Below are 27,197 nucleotides of genomic sequence, written 5' to 3'. Positions count from 1 at the left end.
TGGACCCAGAAGTGATGTCTGTAGGTACAGAACCTCTGCTGTAGCCAAAGATTTCGTGCTGTGCATGCACACATTGTTCCGCTGACATTTCGCTGCAAATCGTCCAAAATTGTGAAAAATCATTAGAGATTTGGGGGGAATATGGGAGACCAGGGGACTGAGCCAAAAATCTGCTAATTCCTGAAAAAAACAGGGGGTTGGGGGTGTTAAAAGCTCTGCCCCTAAATCCACAACCAACTTACTAACATGTCCATTATTACTAAAGCAATAAAGCAATAAAAGAATCCATAATAGCTGAGAGCTTTATAGAAGAGCAATAGGCTGTGTATTGTCCTGCTGCTGGGAATGCAGTCTGTTCTAATGACTTTAACAACTATATATTATGGGAATATTATGGGGATATGCTGCTCATTAACACGTGTAGTCAGCTCACAACACTAAGGAATAGTATCTCTCTTTCCTGACTTAGCTAGTGGTCTCTCCCATGCAACAGAAGGAAAGTCTAAGTTAGACAAACGCAGTTGTGAGTCGGTTGTTTACCATCAATCACAGTGGCACTGGCTTGTCAGGGAGGAGATCCCATAAGCTGCACGGGCTGGAAAGGGGGCAGGAAAACCAGCGGAGGCTGCATTCTTCCTATTTAAAGCTGCAACACTTGAAAAAAACCTCTTGTTTGCAGACTTTGTGCTGGAGCTGGAAAAGGAACGACACACCGGGGGCTTCATGGTGCTGAGAAGAGCCTAAACTTTTGTTTTCCCCTTAAGTACATGCCTAGAAGCTGCTGGGCATCATGTCTGGCACGAAAGGGAGGATTTTGATAGCATATATCTGCTTCATAGGACAGTTTCTAGCGATACGCGCACAAGAAGAAGAAAGTGGTAAGTGCTCAATTCCCCCTTCACTTTCCGCTGTTTGATGGAAGTCAGAGCGGCGACTCTTTTCCTGTAGGAAGCGACAACAATAGACTTTAGTCGCAGCGCCGGCATTTGCTCACATAATATCCAGACTATGAGTAATGTAACAATGGCACAGGAAACAATACAACTACATCTATTGGTTGAAAAGAAAAGGGAAAACGTTATTATTGCTAATAAACGAAAGAGAAGCAGCAGGGTCGGGATGAGCCGGGTTTGAAGCTGAATAGAATTTCTGTGGGATTCTCCTCTCCAGCTAGGGTGGAGCCCCTCATATAACTGTGGGCTGCTTGCTCTTTGTCAAGAGAAACTTTCCCTCTTTTGTTTCACTTGGAATTTCTCTTACTATTTGGTCTTTCCAGTTTTTAGTGCAATGTTCTTACTTTGCAAACAAATATATATTTATACATGCACATATAGGCAAAAAGAGTGCTCCAGTCTGATACATTAGCTTTATTCTGCTTTCCCATGATTTCTATTTGATATATATATATATATTTCTGTCATTTCTAAAGGTACATTCTAAAGCAAGTTGCTTAAAGGGGTTGTTCACCTTTGAGTTAACTTTTAGTATGATGTAGAGAGTGATGTTGTGAGACAATTTGCAATTGGTTTAAATTTTTATTATTTGTGGTTTTTAAGTTATTTTGCTTTTTTATTCAGCAGCTCTCCAGTTTGGAATGTCAGTAAACAATGCATTGATTTTAATGAGAATATGGAATACGAATAGGGCCTGAATATAAAGATGAGTAATTAAAAATTAGTAATAACAATAAATGTGTCGCCTTACAGAGCATTTGTTTTTAGACAGGGTCAGTGACCCCCATTTGAAAGCTGGAAAGAGTTAGAAGAAGAAAGCAAATAATTCAAAAACGATACAAAATAAACAATGAAGGCCAACTGAAAAGTTGCTTAGAATTTGCCATTCTATAACAAACTTAAAGGTGATCCACCCCTTTAATTGTAGAGCCATTCCTGTACATATATATGTATACATATATATATATATATATATATATATATATATATATATATATATATATATATATATATACTTAAGGGAGTTTTAGTTATTGCCTTCTGGGACTTGGTAAACGTAACAAAGGGGGGTTTATTCAGAGGTGACGTATTTGTACACTTGGCAGATATTGTCTTGTTTAACGAATGTGCTTTTATGGAAAGTCTTTGTAGTGGATTGACTTATTCATGCTTACATACGTAAGGAGGATGAATAAAGTAAAGATAAGAGTCAATGCATTTATTAGCAGCTCTTGACCATTACAAGGAAAAATGTATTATTATAATAATGTTAAAATGCTTTTGAAGTCACTTTTATCATTCACATAGGTTTTTGGTTTAGTTCATTGATGTTTAACTTTTTTTTTATATATATATTTTGATTGTCCTCTGCCCAGCCCATCTGATTATAACCAAAGGCTGTGGCAGTTAAAATGCATACAGGATACTTTAGTTAAGAAGATGTATGTGGCATAATGCACATCAGGCTGATGAACTATGTGTTCTTTGCTTGGTTGGTCAGCACTACAAGAAACACCTTTGTCTTGGCAGACATAGATTTCTGGTATTATTATAGTTATTCTCTCTATATTTATATACATGGACTTTTTTTCTGCATTCATGTTATGCAGTGATGCAGTGTTTTACTGCCTAACAGCAAGTACACAGCCCATACAAATAATACCATTCTTTAACAAGGAATAGTACATATTAACTACAGGGGTTTGTGTAGCTTCTACAGGGTTCAGCGGAGAACAAAAGATGAAGGAGCCAGGTGGCCATTTCTCCATATTGAACTATCACTGAAACCTAACTGTAATGAAACCTTACCGTATAAATTAAATTCCTGCTGTGCAAAATTCTCTGTGCCGTGGACAAATTCAATGCTATTTCACACAATGATGTCATAGGAAAAGGTCTGTGGAGATTTTTAGCCTGCAGGGGATCAAAAAAAATCTGTTTTAATGACCACATCCGACCCACAGGCCTCCAGCTGGACAGCCCTGGAATACACAAATGCCTAACAGATTGTACTCCTTTCTGCAAACATCAAATGCAAATACTGTATATAAAGCTACAAATATTACAACTTTTATACTTCTGTGATGCACTTTAAAAACTTTCCTTAACCAGTAATTCATTTTACTACAAGCACTTTGCATTTGAGAGTAAAGTTTTTAAAGGTAGTATCAGATGCCTTAAATGCCTTAACAAACTCAACTCAAACTCAAATATTGTATTATCAAATACACTACACCAGTGATCCCCTACCAGTGGTTCGGAGCAACATGTTGCTCACCAACCGTTGGATGTTGCTCCCAGTGGCCTCAAAGCAGGTGCTTATATTTGGCACCCCTAGAACTATTTCCATGCTTGTGTTACTCCCCAACTCTTTTTTAAATTTGAATGTGGCTCATGGGTGTTAAAAGTTTGGGGATCTTTGCACTACACTGTTGAATAACACAATTTTATAGAATTTTCTGCCATTAATAATTTTACAGAGCATGATGAATAGGCCCTTAGCCTTTTTGATCAGAAGTTCTATGTGGCAGTAACAATGTTGGACTGGTTCAGCAGAACACTGGGAAAACACCCAGTAGGCCCTGGCCCTCATGTAGGGTTGCCACCTGTCCGGATTTCACCTGGACAGCCCGATTTTTGGAAGGGCTGCCCTGGTGAAAAGTGCCTGTTTGGATTTCCAAATTAGGAAATCCAGACAGGACTTTGAAGTGAATGACATGGTGATCAGCCAAACTCTGATCACCACGTCATCAATCCCACCCTATTGTCATCCACCTTGCCCCCTATGTCACTCACCCCGCTCCCAATGTTATCACCCTGCCTGGTTTCCCCAAGGAAAAAAGGTGGCAACCCTACCCTCATGGGCCCCACAAACCCAGGCTACTCCAAGCTACTCCAGGCTACTCCAAGCTACTCCAAGCCTGGACCATTCCATCTCCTCTCCCCCAGGCCAGACCTGATCCCCAAAGCTAAATTAAGAAGGAAGCCTGCTACCTGGAACAGTGCAAGGTTGGGTGCCGGGAGGAGGGCCTTAAAAGTTGCACTCCCGGTGGGCCCCAGAAGCCCCGGTCTGACCCTGGGCAGAAAAGTAGAATTTCTTCTCTGTTGAAATTGCTGTGACAAAAAGAGTTATATTTTTAGTTATGCTCAGTCACGTGTTGGTGACTTTGATTACTTGACCAGAGTTTTAATATTGCTAACGCTACCCTCACAGGTGAGGCTGGTTCCTAAGTGGAGAAGGCAGGAGGGTGCACATTGCAAAAAATAGGCTCAATCTGCCATTGTTTTGCACTTTGCATGCTGCAGGGCTCTGCGCTATACTTTTTGAAGCGTAGACCTGTGGTTGGCCCCATGAATACAGCACTACTTGTGTTTTGCAGAACTGTATTCATGAGGAGTGGGAGGGGGCAGCCTGTATGTAAGCATACCTTCTCCTGTCCTCTATCCACCCCCAACTTGCATGTCATTCAGACAGTTAGGGAGGGGGGACAGGGACCACAAACCGCCTGCAGTACTGACCTGCACCTACGAGTGTTGCACTCTGAAGCCAATTCTAAGGCAGACGTACCCTCTGCCCTTGCTCTCCACTTTCAGTCCCATAGTACTCTTGCACTTCTGCCCAGGGGCATTGTAAGTGACCACTATTGTGTGCTTAGGAGTCTAGCAATACTAACCAACAAAAAGCACATGTCTTTTTAAATTAAGATTCAGTTTGTTCAGTTTTTGCAGCATCCATCCCCCAAGAAACTCAAGGTTTTAGCTTAATGTCTTACATATGTGCAACTGTAATGATTAGCAAATGTACAGCATGCACAGAGGAGACGTGTTCATATTGCTGGCTTGTTTTATTATATCACTCTTAGCATTACTTTAATAGACCTCTAGTGGTGAATGAGTACTTTACATTTGAATAATCTTTAACTCCACCCAAATAATGAAACAACTCCTGTCATTTTGCATAATGAAAGCAAATTTAATGCTAACCAACATTCATTCATTAACACTGTCTAGTTTTTGACTGCATACAGTGCTATTCTAGTATCTGTCTTTTTAATTCTATTTCTTGCACTGCTGGTCTTAGCTCTGTAGTCAGCAACTCTCCATCCAAGACTCCAGTTCCCACAATGCCTTGCATGATTATGTTCATGTCTGTTAATCATAGAACATGGAAGCCATTGTGGGATTCAGTAATATAACTATGGGGAAGTGTTTTTTTTTCAGTGTTTTTCCGCTCACGCAAACTGCTGTTGGACTCGCAGGGGGGCCGAACCCTGGTACAATTGCACCTCCTGCTCCCCAGGTAGTTAAGCCACTGATGAGATTGCAAGCTCTTTGTTCAGGACCAGCTTTACCTTATGCATAATTTTTTTGTATGTAAGCTGTACAGTGTATACACCCATTTATTATATAGCCTTGCAGATTATATTGGTGCTTTATAAATACGTGTTAGTACTATTAATCATCCTCATAATGAGAGTTGGCTTCTGATACACTGTTTAAAGAATTAGAACCAGCAGAAAATAGAAAGGGAGAGGCATTGATTTCAATAGCAATTACTTTTAAAATTGCTTTATTTTTTATATGTAATACATATTATAAAGTCGTGTAGAATAAAATTTTGTTTACATTCTTCAATGAGGCTTATTTATCAAACAAGACACCTTCCCGTGACAGTGAATATGAATCATAAAACATTTGTATCAAGTAATTGTACCAAAATGCCTTTGAAGGCAATTTACACTGACTGCTAAAGAAAGGTATTTTCAGCACTTTGCCACCTACAGGGAGCACAATTTCCCATGGATCACAAAGCACTCCGTGTGCCGTCATTGCCTATATCATTCAAAATGGTGGATGCAGTTTTCCAAGATGTATGTTCTGTTCCATTAGTCTTTAATATTTTTCCACTCGCATATGGGAGTTCATTGCTGTAGGCAAAGCTCAGTCGGTTTAAACTATTCCGGTCAAAATTTCCAACAGAAGTGGTTAACATTTCATATGAGTGGGTGTATACTGTAGCTGTCATGGTCTAAAGGGTGAAATGCTTATATTGCACTACAAAATGGTATTTTAATGTAAAGCAGTTGCGACTTTACTGGTTTGAGTGTCTGGAAAACTGCTAGTCCAAAAATCAAAGCCCTTGAGCTTTCTGGCCTCTAGATGTACATTCCAGGCAGCATTGTTGAGGATTGCACAACTTTAGCATATGGGCACTGTCATAATTAGCAGTAAAGTACAGCTACATTACAATAGTGTGCCTAAAATGCTCAGACGTGTTTGATGCTGAATGAACATTCTGAAAGGAAATAAACCAACATGGCAACTATTATCTCACCTTCCAATTGTAACCTTGTTGTTGTTTGCCATCTCTAGATTTAACCAGCTTTGGTAAATGAGCCCATCAAGTATTTAAATGTCAAGATCAGCTGAAATCTTGAATTCATTTGGCACAGACTGTAAAAATGTACTTTAGTGCAGCGAAAGCAAACATATGATTGGTTGCTATGGCCTTATTATTATGCTAGTATTCATTATTAGTTAAATAGTCTACTTTTAATATCAGCTACTTAAAGGAAAACTATACCCCCAAAATGAACACTTAAGCAACAGATAGTTCATATCATATTAAGTGGCATATTAAAGAATCTTACCAAACTGGAATATATATTTAAGTAAATATTGCCCTTTTACATCTCTTGCCTTGAGCCACCATTTCATGATGGTCTGTGTGCTGTCTCAGTGGTCACCTGACCAGAAATACTACAACTCTAACTGTAACAGGAAGAAGTGAGGAAGCAAAAGACACAACTCTGTCTGTTAATTGGCTCATGTGACCTAACATGTATGGTTTGTTGGTATGTTTGTGAGTACAGTGAATCCTATGATCCCAGGGGGCGGCCCTTATTTTTTAAAATGGCAATTTTCTATTTATGATTACCCAATGGCACATACTACTAGAAAAGTATATTATTATGAAAATGGTTTATTTACATGAAGCAGGATTTTACATATGAGCTGTTTTATGCAATATCTTTTTATAGAGACCTACATTGTTTGGGGGGTATAGTTTTCCTTTAAAATACATTTAATTGTCAGTTAAAGATTGTAAAAACTTTTGGTAAGCTGCTTTATTTGTAGATGACCGAGCTTTACATTGTGTTGCCTCCCCTATCACAGTAAAGAAAATGTAAGGCTTAGTTACAACCCATAAAAGTGTTGGCTTCCTGTCTGATGACGTGATGGATTTATGGTTGTTCCAGCTGCACTTCTAAATTAGAAGTCATTTGGAAAAGTCTGTTCTTTAGATAATAATAAACCATGCCTCTTTCTAATTTTCTTTGCATAGACTTTTGGTTTATATATATTTTTTATATACAGTTTTTGTGAACCTGTGTGTATTATATGGACACGTGTGTGTATTGGAAAAGCTGTTAACTTTCTCCACGGGCATTTGAATTGTACAACTAGCAATACTACATTGCAAAATGAGATTTTTTTTTTTAATTCAAATTTTTGTGATAACATTTATGAGTTTTACTGCATTCTACTATTACCATTTCAGATTGCTCAATCATTTTTTTTAGATGTGTGTTGATTGTTCATTTAATGTTATTTGTAAATGTAAATGTAAGTTAGAAATAATAAGGCTTTTTTCTCTCTATGGGAAGCCATTTTGTAGAATGAGCTTTTGCAAGATTACTAAAGATTGATTTTCCTTATTTAGTTGTGGGGCACAGCCCAGATATCAACAGTTACTGCCCACAAAGTTGCCTTTGCCCCTTTCACCCTGTTCATAAAGGAAATGTGATTCTTCATTGAAAGAAAACATGAAATGTGAATTTTGATTATGTCATTAGTGAAACTTTGCCACCCCGTGCCATAAACAACAGATTTACTTTGCACATGTCAGTTGTTAGGGGACTCCAGATGGTTCTTTGGTTAAAACATATTAAACCACAGTGTTACTCAGATCTCTACACATCCCTCTGATTTTGGCACAGATCCTTTTGACAATTCTGATATCATTCATCCTGAGCTTTATGGCTTGTGAATGTTAATTACACATCTTCTGTTTATTAACCTTTGTATTAATGTGCTTTTTTGAATGAATGAATGAATGATAACATGTCTGTTTTGTGTGATATTTATACTACAGGTATGAGACCCGAATTATGGAAAGGCTGTCTCCTATAGACTCCATTGTATCCAAATAATCCAAATTTCTAAAGAAATTTTTCTTTTTCTCTATAATAACAAAGCAGTACCTTGTACTGGATCCAAATTAAGATATAATTAATCCTTATTATACATGATTTTCTAGTAGAAAACCCCAGGTCCCCAGCATTCTGCATAACAGGTCCCATACCAGTATTTGTTTAGTAGGTTTTAAACAAAATGTTAAATATTAAAAGGCTAAATAATCCAGCAGAGATTGGCATATAAATAATGCAAGTTTTGCTCATTGTGTGTTCTAGATACAGTTAGGTCAACAATATTTGATTTACAAAAACAGTAACAGTAAAATTTTACCACCATCATTTTTTAGTTTTTTTTTGAACTGTATATAATGTGTGTAAAATATATATATTTTCCTGTAGACTGTATGGAACTGTTGCCTTTGTTTTCTCAATGTCATCAAGGATGGCTGCAATAAAATATACCTGTTCAGATGTACAAAAGTACAAGAAAGTTCAAATAGGAAATTAATTGGCGATGGTGCTTCTGGTGCACATCTGTTTGTCGGATGATTAACTTCATAATATAGTTCAGTCCAAAGTAGAACATATTGTGCTGCGGATACTGCATGTAAATGCCAAGCCTGGAATATATTATAACTTTGAGATAAATTCCATCACTGCTTCTTCCATCCCTTCACTAAACCAATACCTTCTTATTCCATGTGTTATTCATTATACTTATTCAACATGTGTCTTATGGCAAAGATCAAACAGTTTGCTGACTTTGATCTATGGATCAGGATTGGTTTCAATATAATCAATGCCAACTCTTCTAGCAATGTGAAGGCACCTTTTGGCACGTTGGCAGCAATAAACACTTGTACAGTGTAAACTATAAGTAGAGATCTAAATCAGACAAAGATTGTATTGCAATCCCTGAATACATAACTGCAGATGACTCGCTCATTATGAACACATTGATATTCTAATAAACCAATTATTGCATCACAGAAACTGGCAGCGGTATATCCAGAGCCCAAACAAATACTCATGTGCCCAAGGAAAACTATGCAGGTAACAGAGTCTGGAGAGAACTAATATAACTGTGATTTAATGTAAAATTAAGCTGCCCAACTAGGACATGTAAGGGTGAAGATATGGAAGTATTGATGGATGCAAGGAGCTCCATGAAGTTGTTGGTTCTCAGTGGAACCCATGTTTTGGCTTTGGAGAGAAAAGGAGACCATGGAGACCAATGGAGAAATTACATGTTAGTACAATACTTTTAGAAGCTGTTGATGTGATAGCGAGGATTATTGATGAAGTTATACATACAGAATAGCAAATTAACATGAAAACCCTCATGCGCTGATTTTCATGAGCAGAAATATTCTGTTTATCTAGTAGAAGTAATTCTAGAGCAACTGGACTTGCTGATTAATCATTTAAGTCGTTTCACTACTCATCCAAGCAGCTTCATCAATGATTAGTCAACGAGTCCATTTGCTGTATATTTACTTTGACTAGATATACTGTACCATGACCTGGATGAATGAAAACCTTCATAGACATTAATCTCCGTTATTAAAATCATTGGCACTACTGTCATAAGGATTTCATTTTATGATACACACAAGAGCCTGCACAAGAAAATAAATAACTTAAAAAAAACTAACCAGTCCCTGGATCATTCTGGCTGTCTGTTTTAGGATTCTAGCAACCATAAATCACACATACATGTAACTGTAATGTAACACTGCCTTTCGGGCAATCTTTGGTTCAGGCTAACTGACAATATAAATAAGCTTATCTGTCAAGTAGCCAAGTGCTGCTATAAGTCAATTCATGTATAAACAATGATTGACATTTCTAAATGCTGGTTTTGTGCATTAAATGCAAAGTAGTTAATTAGTAAAATATCCTAAATACTGAAAAGCAAAAGGGTTAAAAACATAGCAAACTGGAACTTTGCATCGAAGTCTGAACTATTTTCCATTATTTGGCACTTGCTGTTATTTTGCTGACCTGCCAGTGTTGCTGTTTGCTCTGGAAACTGTGGGATTTCTTATGGTGCTATTTTTATTAAACCTGCTAGTAGTGTTTTCAGGGATACCCACACCCTTTCCACAAATAATTGCCCAGTTCACAATGGTAGAATCTCAATCAATCTCAAGTATCACATATATTGTACATGGCTGAGTAGTGTGAGTTTTACTTGGATGTACATAAACACTGGTAGGAAACTTTCGCCGAGCATTCTGTAATTATACTATTTTAATAATACAGGATTCATTAGTGTTTAAGGTGTAATTATAAATACTAAACAAGGAGTGGGATCTGTGAACTATGAGATATACAGAAAAACAGATTTGTACAAAGAACATCCCCTTATAAAGTTCTATAAACTGCCATTAATCCAAATTTACACCTTAATGGTACACTTAGGGGTTTTTTGAGTTTTTATTTGCTTAAACTCAAATTAATCTCATTCGAGTTCTCCCCTAATAACCTTGACCAGAAAAAAACGAGGTTTTATAAATAGGCCCCATAGTGTATACATTGGCTGGAGAAGAAACACCTGTGCCCCCCAATTACAACCTCTTCCACCTGTTGTTTACTCTTCTGCCTGTCATTGTGCAAATGGGGCAGATTTCTCCTCAAAAACACATCCTGAGTACTTTTGGCCCCAGATCCAGTGTGTATGTGTAGTGACAGATAAATGCAAGCAAAGAGAACAGTGGGAGGCAGAATTATACAGACACTGGCATTGCTCTGCTGGTGGATGATATGCAAGGTGTGCAACCTAAAATTAGTTTCAGGTAAATTTATTCAGAGTGCACTGCAAAGCATATGAACTATTTTCTTGAATTATGTATAATACTTTTTTTAAAAACAATTACAGTTTTTCTGTGCTAATAAATACAGTAATTGGCAGCACATACATGCTTTATAAAGATTGTTCATTTTTAATGTCAGCCCCAGTGGAGCTTACAATCTAGTTTGGGATCACATTTCCACTAGGGTCTGTTTAACAGGTGCCAGTTTGTGCTGAGCTGTATAGAAACAGAACAGCTTCCAGTTCAGCACAGAATTGTAATGATTCTGTACCACCACCCCCCCCTCGTCCTTTTGGAGTTTTTTAGAGTTTTTTTAAAAAAAAAATTGAGAGTTTGTAGAACCAACTATGATTTACAGATTTTTTTTTACTGGCGGGTTTATCTAAGTTCTAAACTGATCTGACTAGTGAGAAAATATTATGGAATGCTTTTTCTTGGGTATTTATGTCAATTGGATTTTCTTGGACATGAAATGCCTTGCATTGCACAAGGTTCCCATAGATTGTACTAGTAAAGCAACTTGAGAGTTCTTTAGAATCCTTGAGAAGTCTCAAGTAATTAGAGTGCTACAAATATTTCCATTCAAGCACATCACAATGTAGCGTTGATTTGTATTGATCTAGGAGCAAGAAATGTCAATTTGGAATGAACTGTACTGAGCTGCCATTTACATTTCACCACTGCTAGATAATTCTCTGCCACTTCAGAGCACACAGCTAACAGAAGGTTTGGGAATATGAAGCGTATAGTCAGAACCTTGACCCTTTCTGCACCTGAGAAATTGTTTACATCCACTACCCTTAAGCTTTGATATGATAAATCCATGCTTGTTCCCAATATTCTGCCCAAAACTGTATCTTCCTAAATACCTTTGTACAGGTCACAGAACTTCAAGCTAATTTCTAATATCATTGAAAAGTTTGTGTTTGTGTAAACTGTTGGCAGGTAGTCCCTGGCTTTCATACAGATCATGGTACACTAAGTTGGCTTCTTCTATAAATCTTCCAGCCGTTGAATATTTACTGCAGAATGCGACTCTTGAGAATTTGCAGTTTTTAGGATGCTGAAAGATAGAATTGTAGTTCCATTTGATGGATAGGTGTGCATTGCACATCATTTGTGATGTTTCCAGAAGGTGTTTTAAGCTGCTGTTGAGGAACACCTTGAGGATTGCACGTGGAACATTCCCCAGCTGATAAGATTTTAATTAGTAGCACAATAGTATATATTGCCCATGAGTCATGTCACAATAGGGACATTTGGAGGCCCATTTATTTGAGGTCGAATTTTAGTGGTATTAGAGCTTTTTGAAACCATGATTAAACTAATTTTCTCTAAAATCATGAATGCCATTAAAGTTATTAAAATATTTGAATCTAAAAAATAGGAATGGATAAATTGCAGAAAAAATTATGAATATCTCTAAAAATGTGCATAATTACTAGGGGAAAAAAAATCAGAAAACCTCTAAAAGTACGAATGGCTAAAACAAAAGTGAGTTGGGTTTAAATGGGTTTCTGCACTAAGAATTGTATCCTGATAAAGGGAAGAATGTTAAATTTTTGGTGGCTTAATAAAAGGGGTTTACTCCTCGACTACATAATCTCTGTTTCCAAACATTTGTTAAAACAAAAGTCCAACAGGATCTGCACAGCTCCCATTGACTTTTATGTGTCCTTGACTGCTTTTACTTGGAGAAGTTTTGTATTAGAATTTTTTATGGTTTTTACACTTAATGAATCTTGAATTTTTAGAGTTTTAGAGAAATGTAAAGAAAAACTCTAAGACACCAGCTGCCCAGACACTGATGTCTAGTGCAAAGGTGTGAATAACACCTCACTAGGAGATATAGAAAATTACCTTCCTTTCACAAGTATGCACATAGGCTATGGGGATTTCGCACGAGAAATGTAAACAACAAATCAAATCTCCTGCACATATCCAGTGCTTCAAACCCAATTTAGATGTGGCAGGACAGCATGCTGCCCCTAAAATCTTGCCGCCAAGGCCTGAGCCTTTGTGGCCTTTCCACAAATCCAGACCTGGCAATACATAGGGACAAATTCACTAAGCTAAATACACTAGCGACGGTTTCGCCACACTTCGCCAGGCATAGTTTCGTCAGGGCTGCGCAAATTAACGAAGATCCGACGTTGCACATGTAATAATACGATAAGCAGTCGGAAGTTACGCTAGCAATGCCTAATTAGCATATGGCGTGCAGTTAAAGAACAATGGACGTGTATGCTGCAGCAGCAACTACATTACACTACACAAGGCCAAGGAAACTTAATAACATTAAATAGAGGTCTTATATTGCCCTACACATGTGCCCACTGTAAAGTTTAGGTGCCAAATATAAGGGGGGGAAAACATTTTCGATCTTTTTCTGCCTATCACCCAGTAAAATGTAAAAAACGCCAGCGTTTTTTGGAACTTAGGAAAAATGTCAACTATTTTTAGAAAAACTCCTATCTACTCTATTGCACTTCGCCTGGTCTGAGCTGGTGAAATAAAGTCTGGTGCAGGAAGTAATGTTCAGTAAAATCCGCCGGTTAGGGAATTTGTGTAGTTATGTCCCTTCGCCAGAGTGCAACTTAGTCTGGGATAAGGATGCGAAGTACCGCTAGAGTCTGACTACTTTGCTAGCGAATATATACGCCAGGGTCAGTTAGTAAATCTGCGAAGTGGCAAAATGATGTCACGCTGGTGAATTTTCGCTAGCATTAGCCACTTCGCCCTTTAGTAAATTTGCCCCTTAGCGTATACAATTGCAAATACTTGTTTTTGAAACTATGGGCCCCTCTTGACCCATGTACTAATCTGCTGCCTGTTTGCATAACACTCAAATATCATGCTCACCCTTACAGAGAAGAGTTAGCATTCCCAGTAGGAGTTCACACTTACCCCTATTCCAGGCACAAATGCAGCAGAAGTCTGTTACCCAAACAATGAGTGTCAACAAAACTAGAGAATCCTCATACAAACACAGTGAGAACATACAAAGTACAACAAGTACATTACATCTGAACCCACAATCCAACTGGTACAAAGCTTTCATGCACCCACAAATGGAGAATTACCTAATAGTACATTTCGCAGTTAAAGCTGTGATTATTGTTCATGAATTAATTCATCCATTTAAAAATATAGCTTTAACTGGACCTTCAAGTGGTTATAAGACCAAATATTAATAGATGGTCTTCTAAATATCAGGTTTATGCTCATACATTTTCGGTATGTTATATTTTGCCATAATCGTGAGAATATATTTTGTTAATGCATAGTGGTAACACTTGTGAGTAATTGGCACTGCTTTGATCTGAGCTGCTATTTGTAGTCCTCTGTTCCCTATAAAGGTTTTTAAGGTCTAACTACTTTGAAGTCTGTTGTAAATACACATCTGTTGCTAAGCATCTGCAGGAAACTCTTTCAAAGCAATCACAGGCAGTTTACAAGATTCACTAGAAACTGCCTCTAATTTTAAGTGTTCCCCAGTTTATAAATTCCCCAGTTTAAAAATTATAGTATACATCTTAATTCTGAGGCTGAACTTTTGATAGAATTATCGTGGTCCTTGTTAAAACAATTATCTCATTTCCTGGAAGAAGTGATTTTTAGCATAGGAACTGTACCTTTAAAATGGAATTAGTGTGTAGTATGGGAATACTTTCCAGACTAGTGCTGTAACAGTATAAGGTAAGTCTAGATATCTCCTGGGGAATTTATGAGAACAACTCTGAGTCAAACGGTTTTCCATCATAGAAATGTGATGGGGAGACAATTTCCAGATGTCTCTTGTACTGCTTATTTTGGAAGCAGCTATGTTACAAGTGGAATATTTGCTCAGCAAAACTAGAATGGCAATGGACTAGAAAGCTTTACTTGGAAGAGAAATGTATCAAGAACATGGAAAATTGCAAGGGAATTGGGTGAAGATACAGCCAAAATCAGGTGAAATTTTACAATACAACGAGAAAACACCCAGAACTGAATCACAAAGGTAAATTGGAGTCTGAAAAAGAAGAAAGGAATAAAAGTTTTATTTTTATGTTATAAAAAAAAAATTACGCATTATGTTATTTAATAGCATGGCAGTGTAATGCTATATAAACCTATGTCCAGACAATTTTACTATATCACAGAATTTTGGTAAAATGCAATATATTGAAGTGATTCCAATGAATGGCAATGATTATAATCTTTTGCAATACAACAGAGTTTTTTTCAGTATGAATTCTTAGTAGTTCAAGGCAAATAAGCAGTGCTGCTGAGCAGAGCCGGGTATTGCCACCCAAGGCATACACCTCTTGCTTCTGCTCACCACCCACCCCTCACTGGTACACCCACTGGGTTTCCCAAAAGCAATCTATTCCCCTGACTGCTCCCTCACCACATCGTCCTCTGCTTGTCACCTGCTCACCTGGCGCCCACTGATACCAGTCGCTCAGGAACAGGAACATTTTAACATTTGTAATATTCTTAAGATAGGAGTCAACAACATAGGATAATTTGTTTTGTGTATTATTAGGTGTACATTTGGATGTGAAGTAACTTTTAATTCTTTGTAACTGGATTGTATTTATGCTCAGGGCAACATAACAAGACATAGCATGTGTTCCTTTATCTAATTCAATTTCAATAGCATTAATTCTTTGTATACTTGGAAACATCCAGTTTACAGAAGACCAGGCCCTGATTTGTGGCGAGGCCATAAAGGCCCGGGCCTGGGGCGGCATAAATTAAGGTGCGGCTTGCCGCCCAGCCGCACTGTCAACTAATTTGATTCTGGAGCGCTAATCACTAGTGCTTAGCGATCCACTACGGAAAGGATGCGCATGTGCTCAATTCTTTAAGAGAGAGGGGTCGCCAGCGCTTTTTGCCTTTCGTACTTTTTATATTCGGATCTTTTAATAACTTTCATGGCATCCGTGGTTTTAGAGAAAATTTGTTTAATTGTGGTTTCAAAAAGCTCTAATAATACTACAATTACTACAATTTAACCTCTAATGGACCTCCCTGTATGTGTATATATATAATAATATCACAAAATCATTTTTCAGGCAGAAAAACTTTTCTGTAGCAGTAGTTTGACACTGTGTGTGGTGCTGGCTTCACCACCTGAATAAACAGCTTAAAACTCCTTTTGCAGCTGTTCTGCTTTGTGATACTGTAAGTGGGATTTAACCAGGTGGTAGGAAAACAGGTCAAGGGTTTTTTCAGTGTTCCGTTTCATCGGGTGTATAGGACTGTAACCGTTTATGACAGAGGAAATGAAGGAACTAGCTAGTGTGGGAGAGGAGGAAAACCAGACATGTTCCCTCTCTGACTGAAATATGAGCATAATGCATAAAAGTCTTTTTTTTGTTAGAATAGGAGGATAATGGTTGATCTTATCTGTTTCAAAATTATAGTTATTTTGTTTTCTTCTTAAATCACTCCAGACACCATCTGATATCGGACATGTTGTATTCTTTCTTACTGGGCTTCCTTTTAATATATTGGTTAGGTTATCATTTGAAATTAGGCCTTGTTGTTTATTGCTCAGCAGGATCAAATAACAGTGCTAAAAACACAATTCCCCTGTCTTCTACTGCACAATCATTTCCTGAATGCATCTCTTTTAATATACCACTCATCCTGCGAATAATTATAATGAAATTGATTTAAAAAATTGAAATGATTGTGCAGTAGAAGTTGCAGATCTAAGTTACTACTAAGTCACATACACTTGAAACATAGGTTTCATTGTACATTGAGTTTCATTGTGCCTTGCTTTTTTTCAAAGCAAGGCATGCAATTATTTTTTTTAATACAAAAAAATTCTAAACAGGCAATTTGACTCTACCTCCCTGCCAGTGTCAGGCAATGCAAGACCTGCAAACTTAAAGGGATACTGTCATGGAAAAAACATGTTTTTTCCAAAACACATCAGTTAATAGTGCTGATCCAGCAGAATTCAGCACATAAATCCATTTCTCAAATGAACAAACAGATTTTTTTTATATTCAATTTTCAAATCTGACATGGGGTTAGACATTTTGTCAGTTTCCCAGCTGCCCCAGTCATGTGACTTGTGCCTGCACTTTAGGATGGAATTACTTTCTGGCAGGCTGTTATTTCTCCTACTTAATGTAACTGAATCAGTCTCAGCGGGACTTGGCTTTTACTACTTAATGCTGTTTTTAGATCTACCATGGAGCTGTTATCTTGTGTTAGGGAACTGCTATCTCATTACCTTCCCATTGTTCTGTTGTTAGGCTGCTGGGGGGGATGGAAAGGGAGGGGTTATATCACTCCAACTTGCAGTACAGCAGTAAAGAGTGATGGAAGTTTATCAGAGCACAAGTCACATGACTGGAGGCAGCTGGGAAATTGACAATATGTCTAGCCCCATGTCAGATTTCAAAATTGAATATAACAAAATCTGTTTGCTCTTTTGAAAAATGGATTTCAGTGCAGAATTCTCCCACATGTTTTTCCCATGTTTAACATTTAACTGTTATATTCTTCATATGCATTCACTTTTTGGATAACCTTTAGATGCTGGCTACCAACAAATCTTAGAGATATCATCTGTAAAAACATGGCAAACATATATATGCTGCAAACAGCAATAGCACTGAAACTGGCTATATTTGTTCCCCTTTTCCCCTGAATGTTGTGTTCTTAAAGAACCATTTTCCCACAAATAACTCGTCTCCCATTTCTTGACCCCTTCTTGCACCACATGTGGGTCTGATTAGGATGATTCTTCCTCCCTGCTGTGTTTTCTTAGTCAAATCCTATCCTGGGGAGCTGGGTAAATGATGTATTGAAATGCTCATACACTGCATACAAGGTTCCTGGTAATACCATTTAGGTCTGCAATGCCGGAAAAGTAATTAACATCCCCAGTGAGTTATATCAGTGACATGACAGCAAGAAATCATTCACAAATTTGGATTATTGCATCCTGGCTTTTTGGAACAAATGGTCATTTGATAGGGTCACATTATATTCAAGGGACTCTGTTTTACTAGAGTAAATTAGCGCAGGCAAAATGAAACATTAGCTGTAGAGTTTATAGTATATAGAACAGGATTTGTTTACCTTTTCTAGGAACCCAATTATTTTATTTGTTTCCAAACAGAGAATGTATTATCCTACTTACTCCATATTGCCACTAACTCCATATTGCCTGTCTTTCACATCTGAAGAACAGCATCACCACTTTAAAGGGGTCCTCCGACCGATCATTGAAAGAAAATGTACATGTAAGCAACTCATACCTCCCAAGATTTTGGAAACAAAAAGAGGGACAACCACGCCCATTTTTGTGGCCACACCCCCTAATTACCATGTTCATTTTACAAACTTCGGCAGGTTATGAAAGTTTAAACACATTTCTGTGATTTTTTTTTCCAGTTATTACAGTTTTGCTAATGAAGTTGAATTGCCCTTTAAGCTGTGAGTCTAACTTTCTCTAAGGGAACTGTTATCTTATATTGTTACAATTACTTATTTCCTTATCTGAAATTGTTACAAAAGTTTCCAAGTGCACCTGGTGGCTGTTCTGGGCTCGTTAAGCCGTTAAGCTGGCAATAGACGCAAAGATCCAATCGTACGAATCAAGGATTTGTGTGGAGAGTCCCGACATTTTTCGTCCGGCGGAGATCAGTTGTTTGGTCGATCGGACAGGTTAGAAAGTTTCTGTCGGCTGCCGATAATATCTCTGCATGTATTGCCGATTGTAAGATTTTCAGTGGGAGACTGTCACTAGCTTTTGTCGGACATAACTTTCATACGATTGCTGTCGGGGGCAGAACGATCGGATCTTTGAGTCTATGACCAGCTTAAGAAACATTGTTTCTTTTTCTGGCTGTTCAGTGGAGAGAAAACGTGACTTTCCTGTACAAAAGAGGGACTGCAGGTTGAGCTGTCAAAAGAGTGACTGTCCCTCTAAAAACGGGACAGTTGGGAGGTATGAGCAACTTTCCAATATACATTTAGCAAAGAATATTATATATTAAAGTAAAATAGGTCTACATTTTTGCTAAGCTCCTTACTAGCGATGGGTGAATTTATTTGCCAGGTACAAATTCGAGGCGAATTTCCGGGTATTGCCGCCGGAAAATTTGCCACAAAAATCCGCCAGTGTCAATTTTATTTTTTGCTTGTGTGACTGCAGGGCTGTGATTGGCTGCCCCCTCCTTCTGTGCTTCTGGCAGGGACCATTAGGACACGCCCACCCTTCATTTGAAGCACAGACAGGGACTAGAGAACATCTATGGAGAGCTTAAATAAAGGGGCCATTTTGAAGACAATATTAATTTACAGCTAAAAGTAAAACCAGAACCATACAGTATACATTATTGTCTACAAAATTAGGGTTTTTTATTTATCCTATATGTCTCCTTAAAGATATTTGTACTGATGGGGGATGACCCCTTGTATCCTGTTCTCAATACTAGCTACAAAGAAAAATATCATGGAAGCCTCGCTAGAGATCTGCACAGTATGGGCAACTTCACATGGCTAATCAAAACAATAAGCTGTGAGCAGTTGCTGTAGTCTAGGGGGACTGGATGAAACCATAACACACTGTAGGTGTCTTGCCTTCTTTCATTTGCTATTTTTGCCCCTCCCCCGCTCTACAAGAATAAGGTCAATAGGACACTTCCTGACACAAAAAAAGTGTTTTAACACCTTCTTCCTAAATTGAAGAATCTTGTTAGAAGTTTGACCCTAAATCAACATAATCTGTGTTATGTACACTGTTTCAAACGGTGCAGCTTTAACATGATTTATGGCAAACGCAGCAATGTAAGAAGCCTGAACATTGCAAAAATTTGTCACTAGAAAAAATACGTTTAAGTTGTAAAGGACACATATTTACAAAGATATTTTATATGGCTACTTTTGATTGTAGTATTCCAATTAAGAGCATGTATTAATAGTATGTGTCAGAATATTGAACATTGCTTTCTGAACTTTTTCACTCTGAACATTGAGTACTTAAATGTAGTGTATTTACAAGGCTGTTTCCATTGGTGATAAATTCCAGGATAATTACATAGTTTTTGTTTTGTGCCAAGATGGCAAACATGACTCTTAACATTTTTCGCGAGCTTCTTGCACATGATAAATCCTGTGAAACTCAAGTTTATACATTCAAATGCCATTAAACAATCCCATAATTGTACACCGATAAATGCTTTATCAGTTCTTGTAATGCTATCAATTAATGTGATACACATGGAATGTTTGGACAGTGCTGTATAAACTAACCCAGAGCTTCCTGTTACAAATCTACTACAAAAGTATACAATTCAATTATCATGCCATTTTTAGTATAGTGATGTCATGTCAACATGTCCTTGATGACCCTTCATTCACAAGATGTTTTATTTACCAGTCATTTTCAGCTGAAAATATTTTCAGACACTTTAGGCCCAGGAATACAGGTGATTTTCCCTCTTCAATAGAAAATAATCAAAATGCAACAGATAAACATTTTTGGGCCCTAAAGCCTTTGGATACTTTGGGTCCCCTGAGAAAAAGTTTCAGGAAAACATTAAGGTGGCCTTACACTATAAGATCTGCTTGTTTGGGGAGGTTGCCAAAAACGTTTAAAAGTTATATAAAATATATGGCATGCTATGAAACCCCATTGTTGTCCTTGCATGATAATTGAAGATATATAAAATGTGTAAACAAGCAGCATGGCTTTTTTAAGGTAATGCCTCTTGTTATATATCTGTAGGCTAGATAGAAAATATTTAGGCCATTTGATAACTATTATTTGTACCCTGACTACCATATTCTCACAGTGGCAATGCTTTATTTGGAAGTGAGCATGTATTCATGTAGTTGGTTCTTTTGTAAGCATGGTGACTCAAATAAAACAGTGAGACATATAGTATACATAATTAAGTTGGGTTGAAAAAAGTCCATTAAGTCCAACCCCACCAAGTGAACCCCAGTGCAAATATATACACACACTCACACCTACCCCTAAATACACTAACTGAAATAAAATGTACCAATGTCTATACTAATTGTAGATTTTAGTAACACATTAGCCTTGGATATTATGGTCAAGAAATAATCCAAGCCCCTCTTAAAGGGATTAATAGAATCTGCCGTCACTTAACAGAACCTCAATGTCCTCTAGTGATAATCCTGTGGCATATTCGTTTCTTGATCAAGCTTGTTTATGTGATATTTGTTTAATATTACATATTAATGTTATGGGTATATTTTTCCTACATGCATCCATTTAATAAATAGAGTTGTATACTAACATAGTAACTTGTTTTGAACCTTTTTGTCTAAATGAAACCTGCCTAACTGCTAAATGATCAAGAGGAAGATGAAAACCCCGATCTGAAGCCTAACCCTATAGGTCCTCACTTGCTAAAAAGCCATCCAACCTCTTCTTAAAGCTATCTAATATATCTGCCAGTTCAACTTATTCAGGGGGAACATTTTACAACTTCACAGCTCTCATTGCAAACTCTATTTTCAAATATTAAGACGGAACATGAGTGAAGGCCCTTTGTGTCTGCTGAAAGGATTTACTGTTGTACAAATATCAGAGGGTTTATTATATAGGTATGGGATCCAGAATGCTCAAGACCTGGGGTTTTCCAGATAACAGATCTCTGTAATTTGGTTCTTCATACCTTAAGTCTACTATAAAAATAATGTTAACATTGTATAAACCCAATAGGCTGGTTTTGCTTATAGTAAGGATTGATTGGATCTTAGTTTCGATCAAGTACAAGGTATGTTTTATTATTACAGAGAAAAAGGAAATCAATTATAAAAATTTGGCTTATTTGGATACAATGGAGTCTATGGAAGACTGTCTTTCCATAATTTGGAGCTTTCTGGCTAATGGGTTTCCAGATAACAGATCCTATACCTGTATGGATTTGTACATAGGTACCATGTATTTATATTTTACATAGTGCTACTTAAGTACGAATCTCTGTACAACAGAGCAATAAATTAATAGAACAAACAGGGGGCAATATCACAATAAATACAAATAACTACAAAGTACAGTTACATTAAAGAAGTGTTAAAGAGACAAGAAGAATGAGATCCCTTAACAGTACACTTACAGTCTAAGTGAGTGTGTATCTTGCCTTTAATGCCTCTTCTCCACTTTAAACAATTCCAACTGTAGTTGCTTTAGTTAAATAAGCGTACTTACTTATGGGGGAATGTAATAAAAGTTGGTAACGGAAAACCCTGGAATCTGTTAAACGATCACTTACGACAGTGAAGGAAAGTTTTCAAACTTTATAGTTTGCTCCAATGCACAGTAAATGTAATAAAGTTTCTTACTGAAAAAGTTATGTTATGTCCAAAACATTACGACACCTTCAAGCATTTCTTTAAAGTGTGCAATTAAAATTCACAATGCAATAAGTTTAAGGAAGAAGATTACATTACAAAATGCAATTTTTTATTCTTACTGATACAAATTGTTTTTCTCTTTGTGGATTTTATTACATTCCTCCATTAGAGTCCATTTAACTGTGCTCAAAATAACAATTAAAGTACAAAAACAATAGTCATAGACGTTTAGTCTGAGAAGTTTCCTGATTTATTACCTGTCCACCATCTATATATTATATTCTCCCCATCATTGCCATATGCAAGGAAGCTGTAAATCAGTTTGCATTGCCTCGGGATGCTTCTTAATAGCAAATTCACTATTCTAAACCTTTAAAGTGCTAAACTGTAGAAGATAACTAATGTCAGTCCATCAATTGATGGCATTTGTAGAGGTAAGAGTAATAGAACAGTGTAACTTTTAGTATGTTATCCAGTAGACTGATCTATTCTAAGCAAATTTACTATAGCCTCTTTATTTATCTTATTATTATAGGTTTTTCATTAAAAATCCATTTATTGGTATATGTAATCTCCCAGGCTGCCATCTTGGAACCTAGATTTCTGTCTGTGACTCCTGTCCTTTTCCAGCTTAAGGCAACTGAGCATGTGCAGGATTTTGCTGGCCCTCCCCGTGTGTTATTATAATGCACTGTGAACTGATAAACTCTCCAAATTGTTGTGTGTTTTTGGGAGATTGCATAGCAAATACGCAGTCATAGGACAAAAAACACATTAATACTGCAATTAATGATCACCAGCCACAGCACAGATGGATGGGGGAGACATTTCCTTGGTCCTGGGAAAAGGATGGCTTTGAGCCAGAATTACATACCAAGGAACACATTAGGGAGGGTAAATTTCTAAGTGACGCTGGGATTAGGACGTGGGAAGAGTTTCAGAATTTCCTCAACTGACATTTCTTTCATCCATAGATTTGTTCATTTTTTTAAAAAATCCATGGTAACAAATTGCATTGATTCTGTGTTCTAGAAATGAACATGTACATGTGTGTTCCTTACTGTGATTGATTATAGACTTTAGCTGTATAGACAAACAATAAAATATAAATCATGCCCATTTCACATTAAAATTAGCATGCTTTTCTTTCTAATTTTGCCATTTGACGTATAAGGTTTATGTGATACTGTAACTTGTTTATAGGCAGAAATAGCATTAGCTTGCACATTTTGGCCAGAAAAGATGTGTTTTCTGGTGCAAATCCAGAAAGGCAATATACCCTAAGGCTTTACTCCACTAATACTTTAGATAAATATATTATTGATAAAGAAAGCACCAACGTATTCTACTCACATAGACAAAAAAACGTACAAAGAATGAAACAAACATAAATCGAGCTCAGTAAGTTAAGTCATGCTTGATGCCAATGTTATAAATAAGGAAGAAAGGCAAAAGCAGAAAATGTAGCAGCCAAGTTCAGAGGGCCAATCATGTAGAAAAGCCTGACCCATTGAATTACCCCTGGTCTTTAACGTTTTGTCCAGACACACTCTTTATCCACTGAAACCCTTCTGGCTTTCAAATAATCCGTCTCATTGTAGAAATACAATATGATATTTGGGACTAGCCCTGTTAAATCTAGGGGGCAGATTTACATAGGGTCGAATATCGAGGGTTAATTAACCCTCGATATTCGACTGTCGAAGTTAAATCCTTTGACTTCGAATATCAAAGTCGAAGGATTTAGCGCTATTCATTTAATCCATCAATCGAACGATTGTTCTTCGAACAAAAAATGCTTAGGAAGCCTATGGGGACCTTCCCCATAGGCTAACATTAATTTCGGTAGCTTTTAGGTGGCGAACTAGGGGGTCGAAGCTTTTTCTTAAAGAGACAGTACTACGACTATCGAATGGTCGAATAGTCGAACGTTTTTTAGTTCGAATCGTTCGATTGGAAGTCGAAGTCGTAGTCGAAGGTCGAAGTAGCCCATTCGATGGTCAAAGTAGCCAAAAAAAAAACATTCGAAATTCAACGTTTTTTTATTTATTCCTTCACTCGAGCTAAGTAAATGGGCCCCTAGGTGTAACATTAAAATGCATAAGAAGGGCTTTACCAAGAAGAGTTTTGTATGAATTGGGAATACATACTACTGTCCTATTTGGAGGTAGTATGTATTCCCAAGGCTAAAAAAAGTTATTTTATCTGGAGCTGATTTCTGAGTTTGTGTGTATGTTAAGCGATATATTTGCATCAACATTAAGGTTGTTATTTACTAAAACTTGAATTTAACTCATCTTTTTATTAAACCAAGCTCGACCAAACTCCCATCCTTGGTTTTTTATCTTATTTATCAATAAAATAACTCAAAAATGTCGGGTCGGTAAAACACTCAATACAATCAAGCGAAAACTCAAATTGTACGAAATTTTGGGATATCACGCCCAAATTGATCATTTTTTTCTGGTTATCACCTGAAAACCCAGAATTGTTTGGATTATTGGATGAAGCCCAGCGCAGATCACAATATCTTCTGTGGATTTCTCCAAATATCAAAAAAGATTTTGGCAAATACAAAACTGAAACCAGTCTGCATATTCAGACTTGAGAAAGATTAAAAACCTGTGATTTTGAAATTAAAATTGTCAGATTCAGTTGTTCAGAGCTTTAACCACATATGACTTTAAGGGGCAGATGTATTAAGGGTCGAATATCGAGGGTTAAATAACCCTCGATATTCAACTGGCGAATTAAAATCCTTCGATTTCGAATATTTTTGCGCGATTAAATCCTTCGAATCGAACGATTTGAAGGATTTTAATCCATCGATCGAAGGATTATCCTTCGATCAGAAAAAACTTGGAAAGCCTATGGGGACCTTCCCCATAGGCTAACATTGACTTTGTTAGCTTTTAGTGGCGAACTAGGGGGTCAAAGTTTTTTCTTAAAGAGACAGTACTTCGACTATCGAATGGTCGAATAGTCGAACGATTTTTAGTTCGAATCGTTCGATTCGAAGTCGTAGTCGAGGGTCGAAGTAGCCCATTCGATGATCGAAGTAGCCAAAAAAACACTTCGAAATTCGATCTTAGTGAATGGGCCCCTAAGGGTGCCGATTTACTAACATTCAGAGTTCTATTTTTTTCACATATCATGTTTATGTGTTTTTTAAACATTTTTCTAAAACTCTAAAAATTGTAGCATTATTAATTGTAAAAACCATGACAAACTCTAATACAAAACTTCGCCAAGTAAAAGCAGTTAAGGTCCGTTAAAAGTCAATGGGAGCTGCACTTCAGCGTTTTTTTCCTTTCATACTTTTTATTCCTTTACCATTTAAGGGACTTCTGTATATGGGCACTCAGTTTTCATCAGAATTATTCTTTTTTTTCAAACAAATTACTTGAGTTTGCCAGGGTGTGTTTTCTTAGAATTTTTCCAGTGAGAGGAAGCTCTTATGTGTTTCTTCCTCTAGTTGGAAACCTATGCTTTATTGCATATGACCCATTACAAATATATGATTTGGACCGCTTGCTGCCACAAGAGACCAATGAGTAGGAACTTTCCTGGGATAGGACTCTGCCTAAAACCTTTCATTATTCTATACTTAAAGTGTATTTCTCACTGTTTAATTGGACATGCTCTAACTAAACATCAGTTAAAATATAGATTCTTCCATGAGAAAGCTAAACTTGGAAACATAAACGTTCAAGTTAGTAAAACTCCAGCTGTGCCTTATATTACTTGGATCCTAGTGTAAATATTGTTGTATGGCTTTTGCAGTTGACTGCCATATAAACGTATGAGGAGAGTTAACAGAAAAGAACATGGCAACATACCAGATGGATTGGATGAATTAAGGCATGGAGTACATACAAAATAGGAAAAAACGTTTATACAAATACTGCTCTAAAGTTGAGTAATACCACTCTAGATTTCTTCTCTACCTTCAACCCAATTTTTTAAACATAGTACAGCTGTAATGGCTATGTGCCTTAAGAAAAAATACTTATTTCTTTTAGTTATAGACTTGTACAGAGTATAGCATAATTCTGTCACTTTAAGGGGTATGCCATCAGTGTTATTTTTCACATTTATTTTAATCTAGAATTCATTTATTCCTTTATGTCTTTGAATTGTGCGCAGCCAGTTATGTTATATGACAGGAATCCAGCTTGAAGGCTTAATATCAATATGGCTTCCTATGTTGTAGTTTATCAATACAGTTATGAAAATTTTTTTATTTTACAGTTGTAGGCCTCTCTCTGTTAAGGTGACCGCACTTCTTTGACTCCTGTAGTGCTAACCAGCAATAATCATTGCTATATTTAACTTTATATCAGCTTGATTTGTATTCAGACGGATCAACATTTTAATAATACTGGAGGGGATTTCCATGGTTGTTGGAATTCTAGAGAGTTTACTCTAACGGGCATATTTATTATGCTGTGTAAAAAACAGCGGGTAATCACCAGGCTTTGCTGTGTAAAAAATGGCATAACATTTTTACACTTTTTTTCTTAGTGACTTCCACCGGAAGCAATGTAAAATAACATGCAAATCTGGCATTCACACGGCGTAAAATTACACACACCTTGATAAATTCACCATATATTTTACACAGCTTTTTACACCGTTTTTTTCTGTGAATTTTGCTTTACACAGCATAATAAATATGCTCCCTAACTGTCAGGGTCAGCAACTGCCAAAAGAGGTTATTGAGGACTGAGGAGGAAGTAAGTACCGGGGAAGAGACAGAACAGCCACGCTTGGCATTAGTTATTGGCAGGATTAGTTTTATACAGTATATGGTGACAAAACACATAATGCTTCTAAACAGATTTATAATGCAACATAGCGGCTAAAATACTTGGAATTTA

The 27,197-nt window shown here is 37.0% G+C and overlaps 1 protein-coding gene across 1 annotated transcript in view; it reads left to right on the top strand.

Annotated features, from left to right (window-relative positions):
* Positions 1-578: 578 nt before the first annotated feature.
* col5a2.L (collagen, type V, alpha 2 L homeolog) overlaps positions 579-27,197 on the top strand; it is a 99,106-nt gene continuing 72,487 nt past the window's right edge. Inside the window, exon 1 of the mRNA XM_018236217.2 lies at positions 579-878. Within this exon, the coding sequence (XP_018091706.1) occupies positions 791-878 (88 nt within the window). The 5' untranslated portion in view covers positions 579-790. The remainder of the gene's footprint in view (positions 879-27,197) is intronic.

The sequence above is a fragment of the Xenopus laevis genome, chromosome 9_10L (assembly GCF_017654675.1).
Source record: "Xenopus laevis strain J_2021 chromosome 9_10L, Xenopus_laevis_v10.1, whole genome shotgun sequence".
In the NCBI taxonomy this organism is placed as follows: domain Eukaryota; kingdom Metazoa; phylum Chordata; class Amphibia; order Anura; family Pipidae; genus Xenopus; species Xenopus laevis.
Note: the sequence above shows the minus strand (reverse complement) of the source record. Positions and strands in the feature narration are given on the sequence as shown.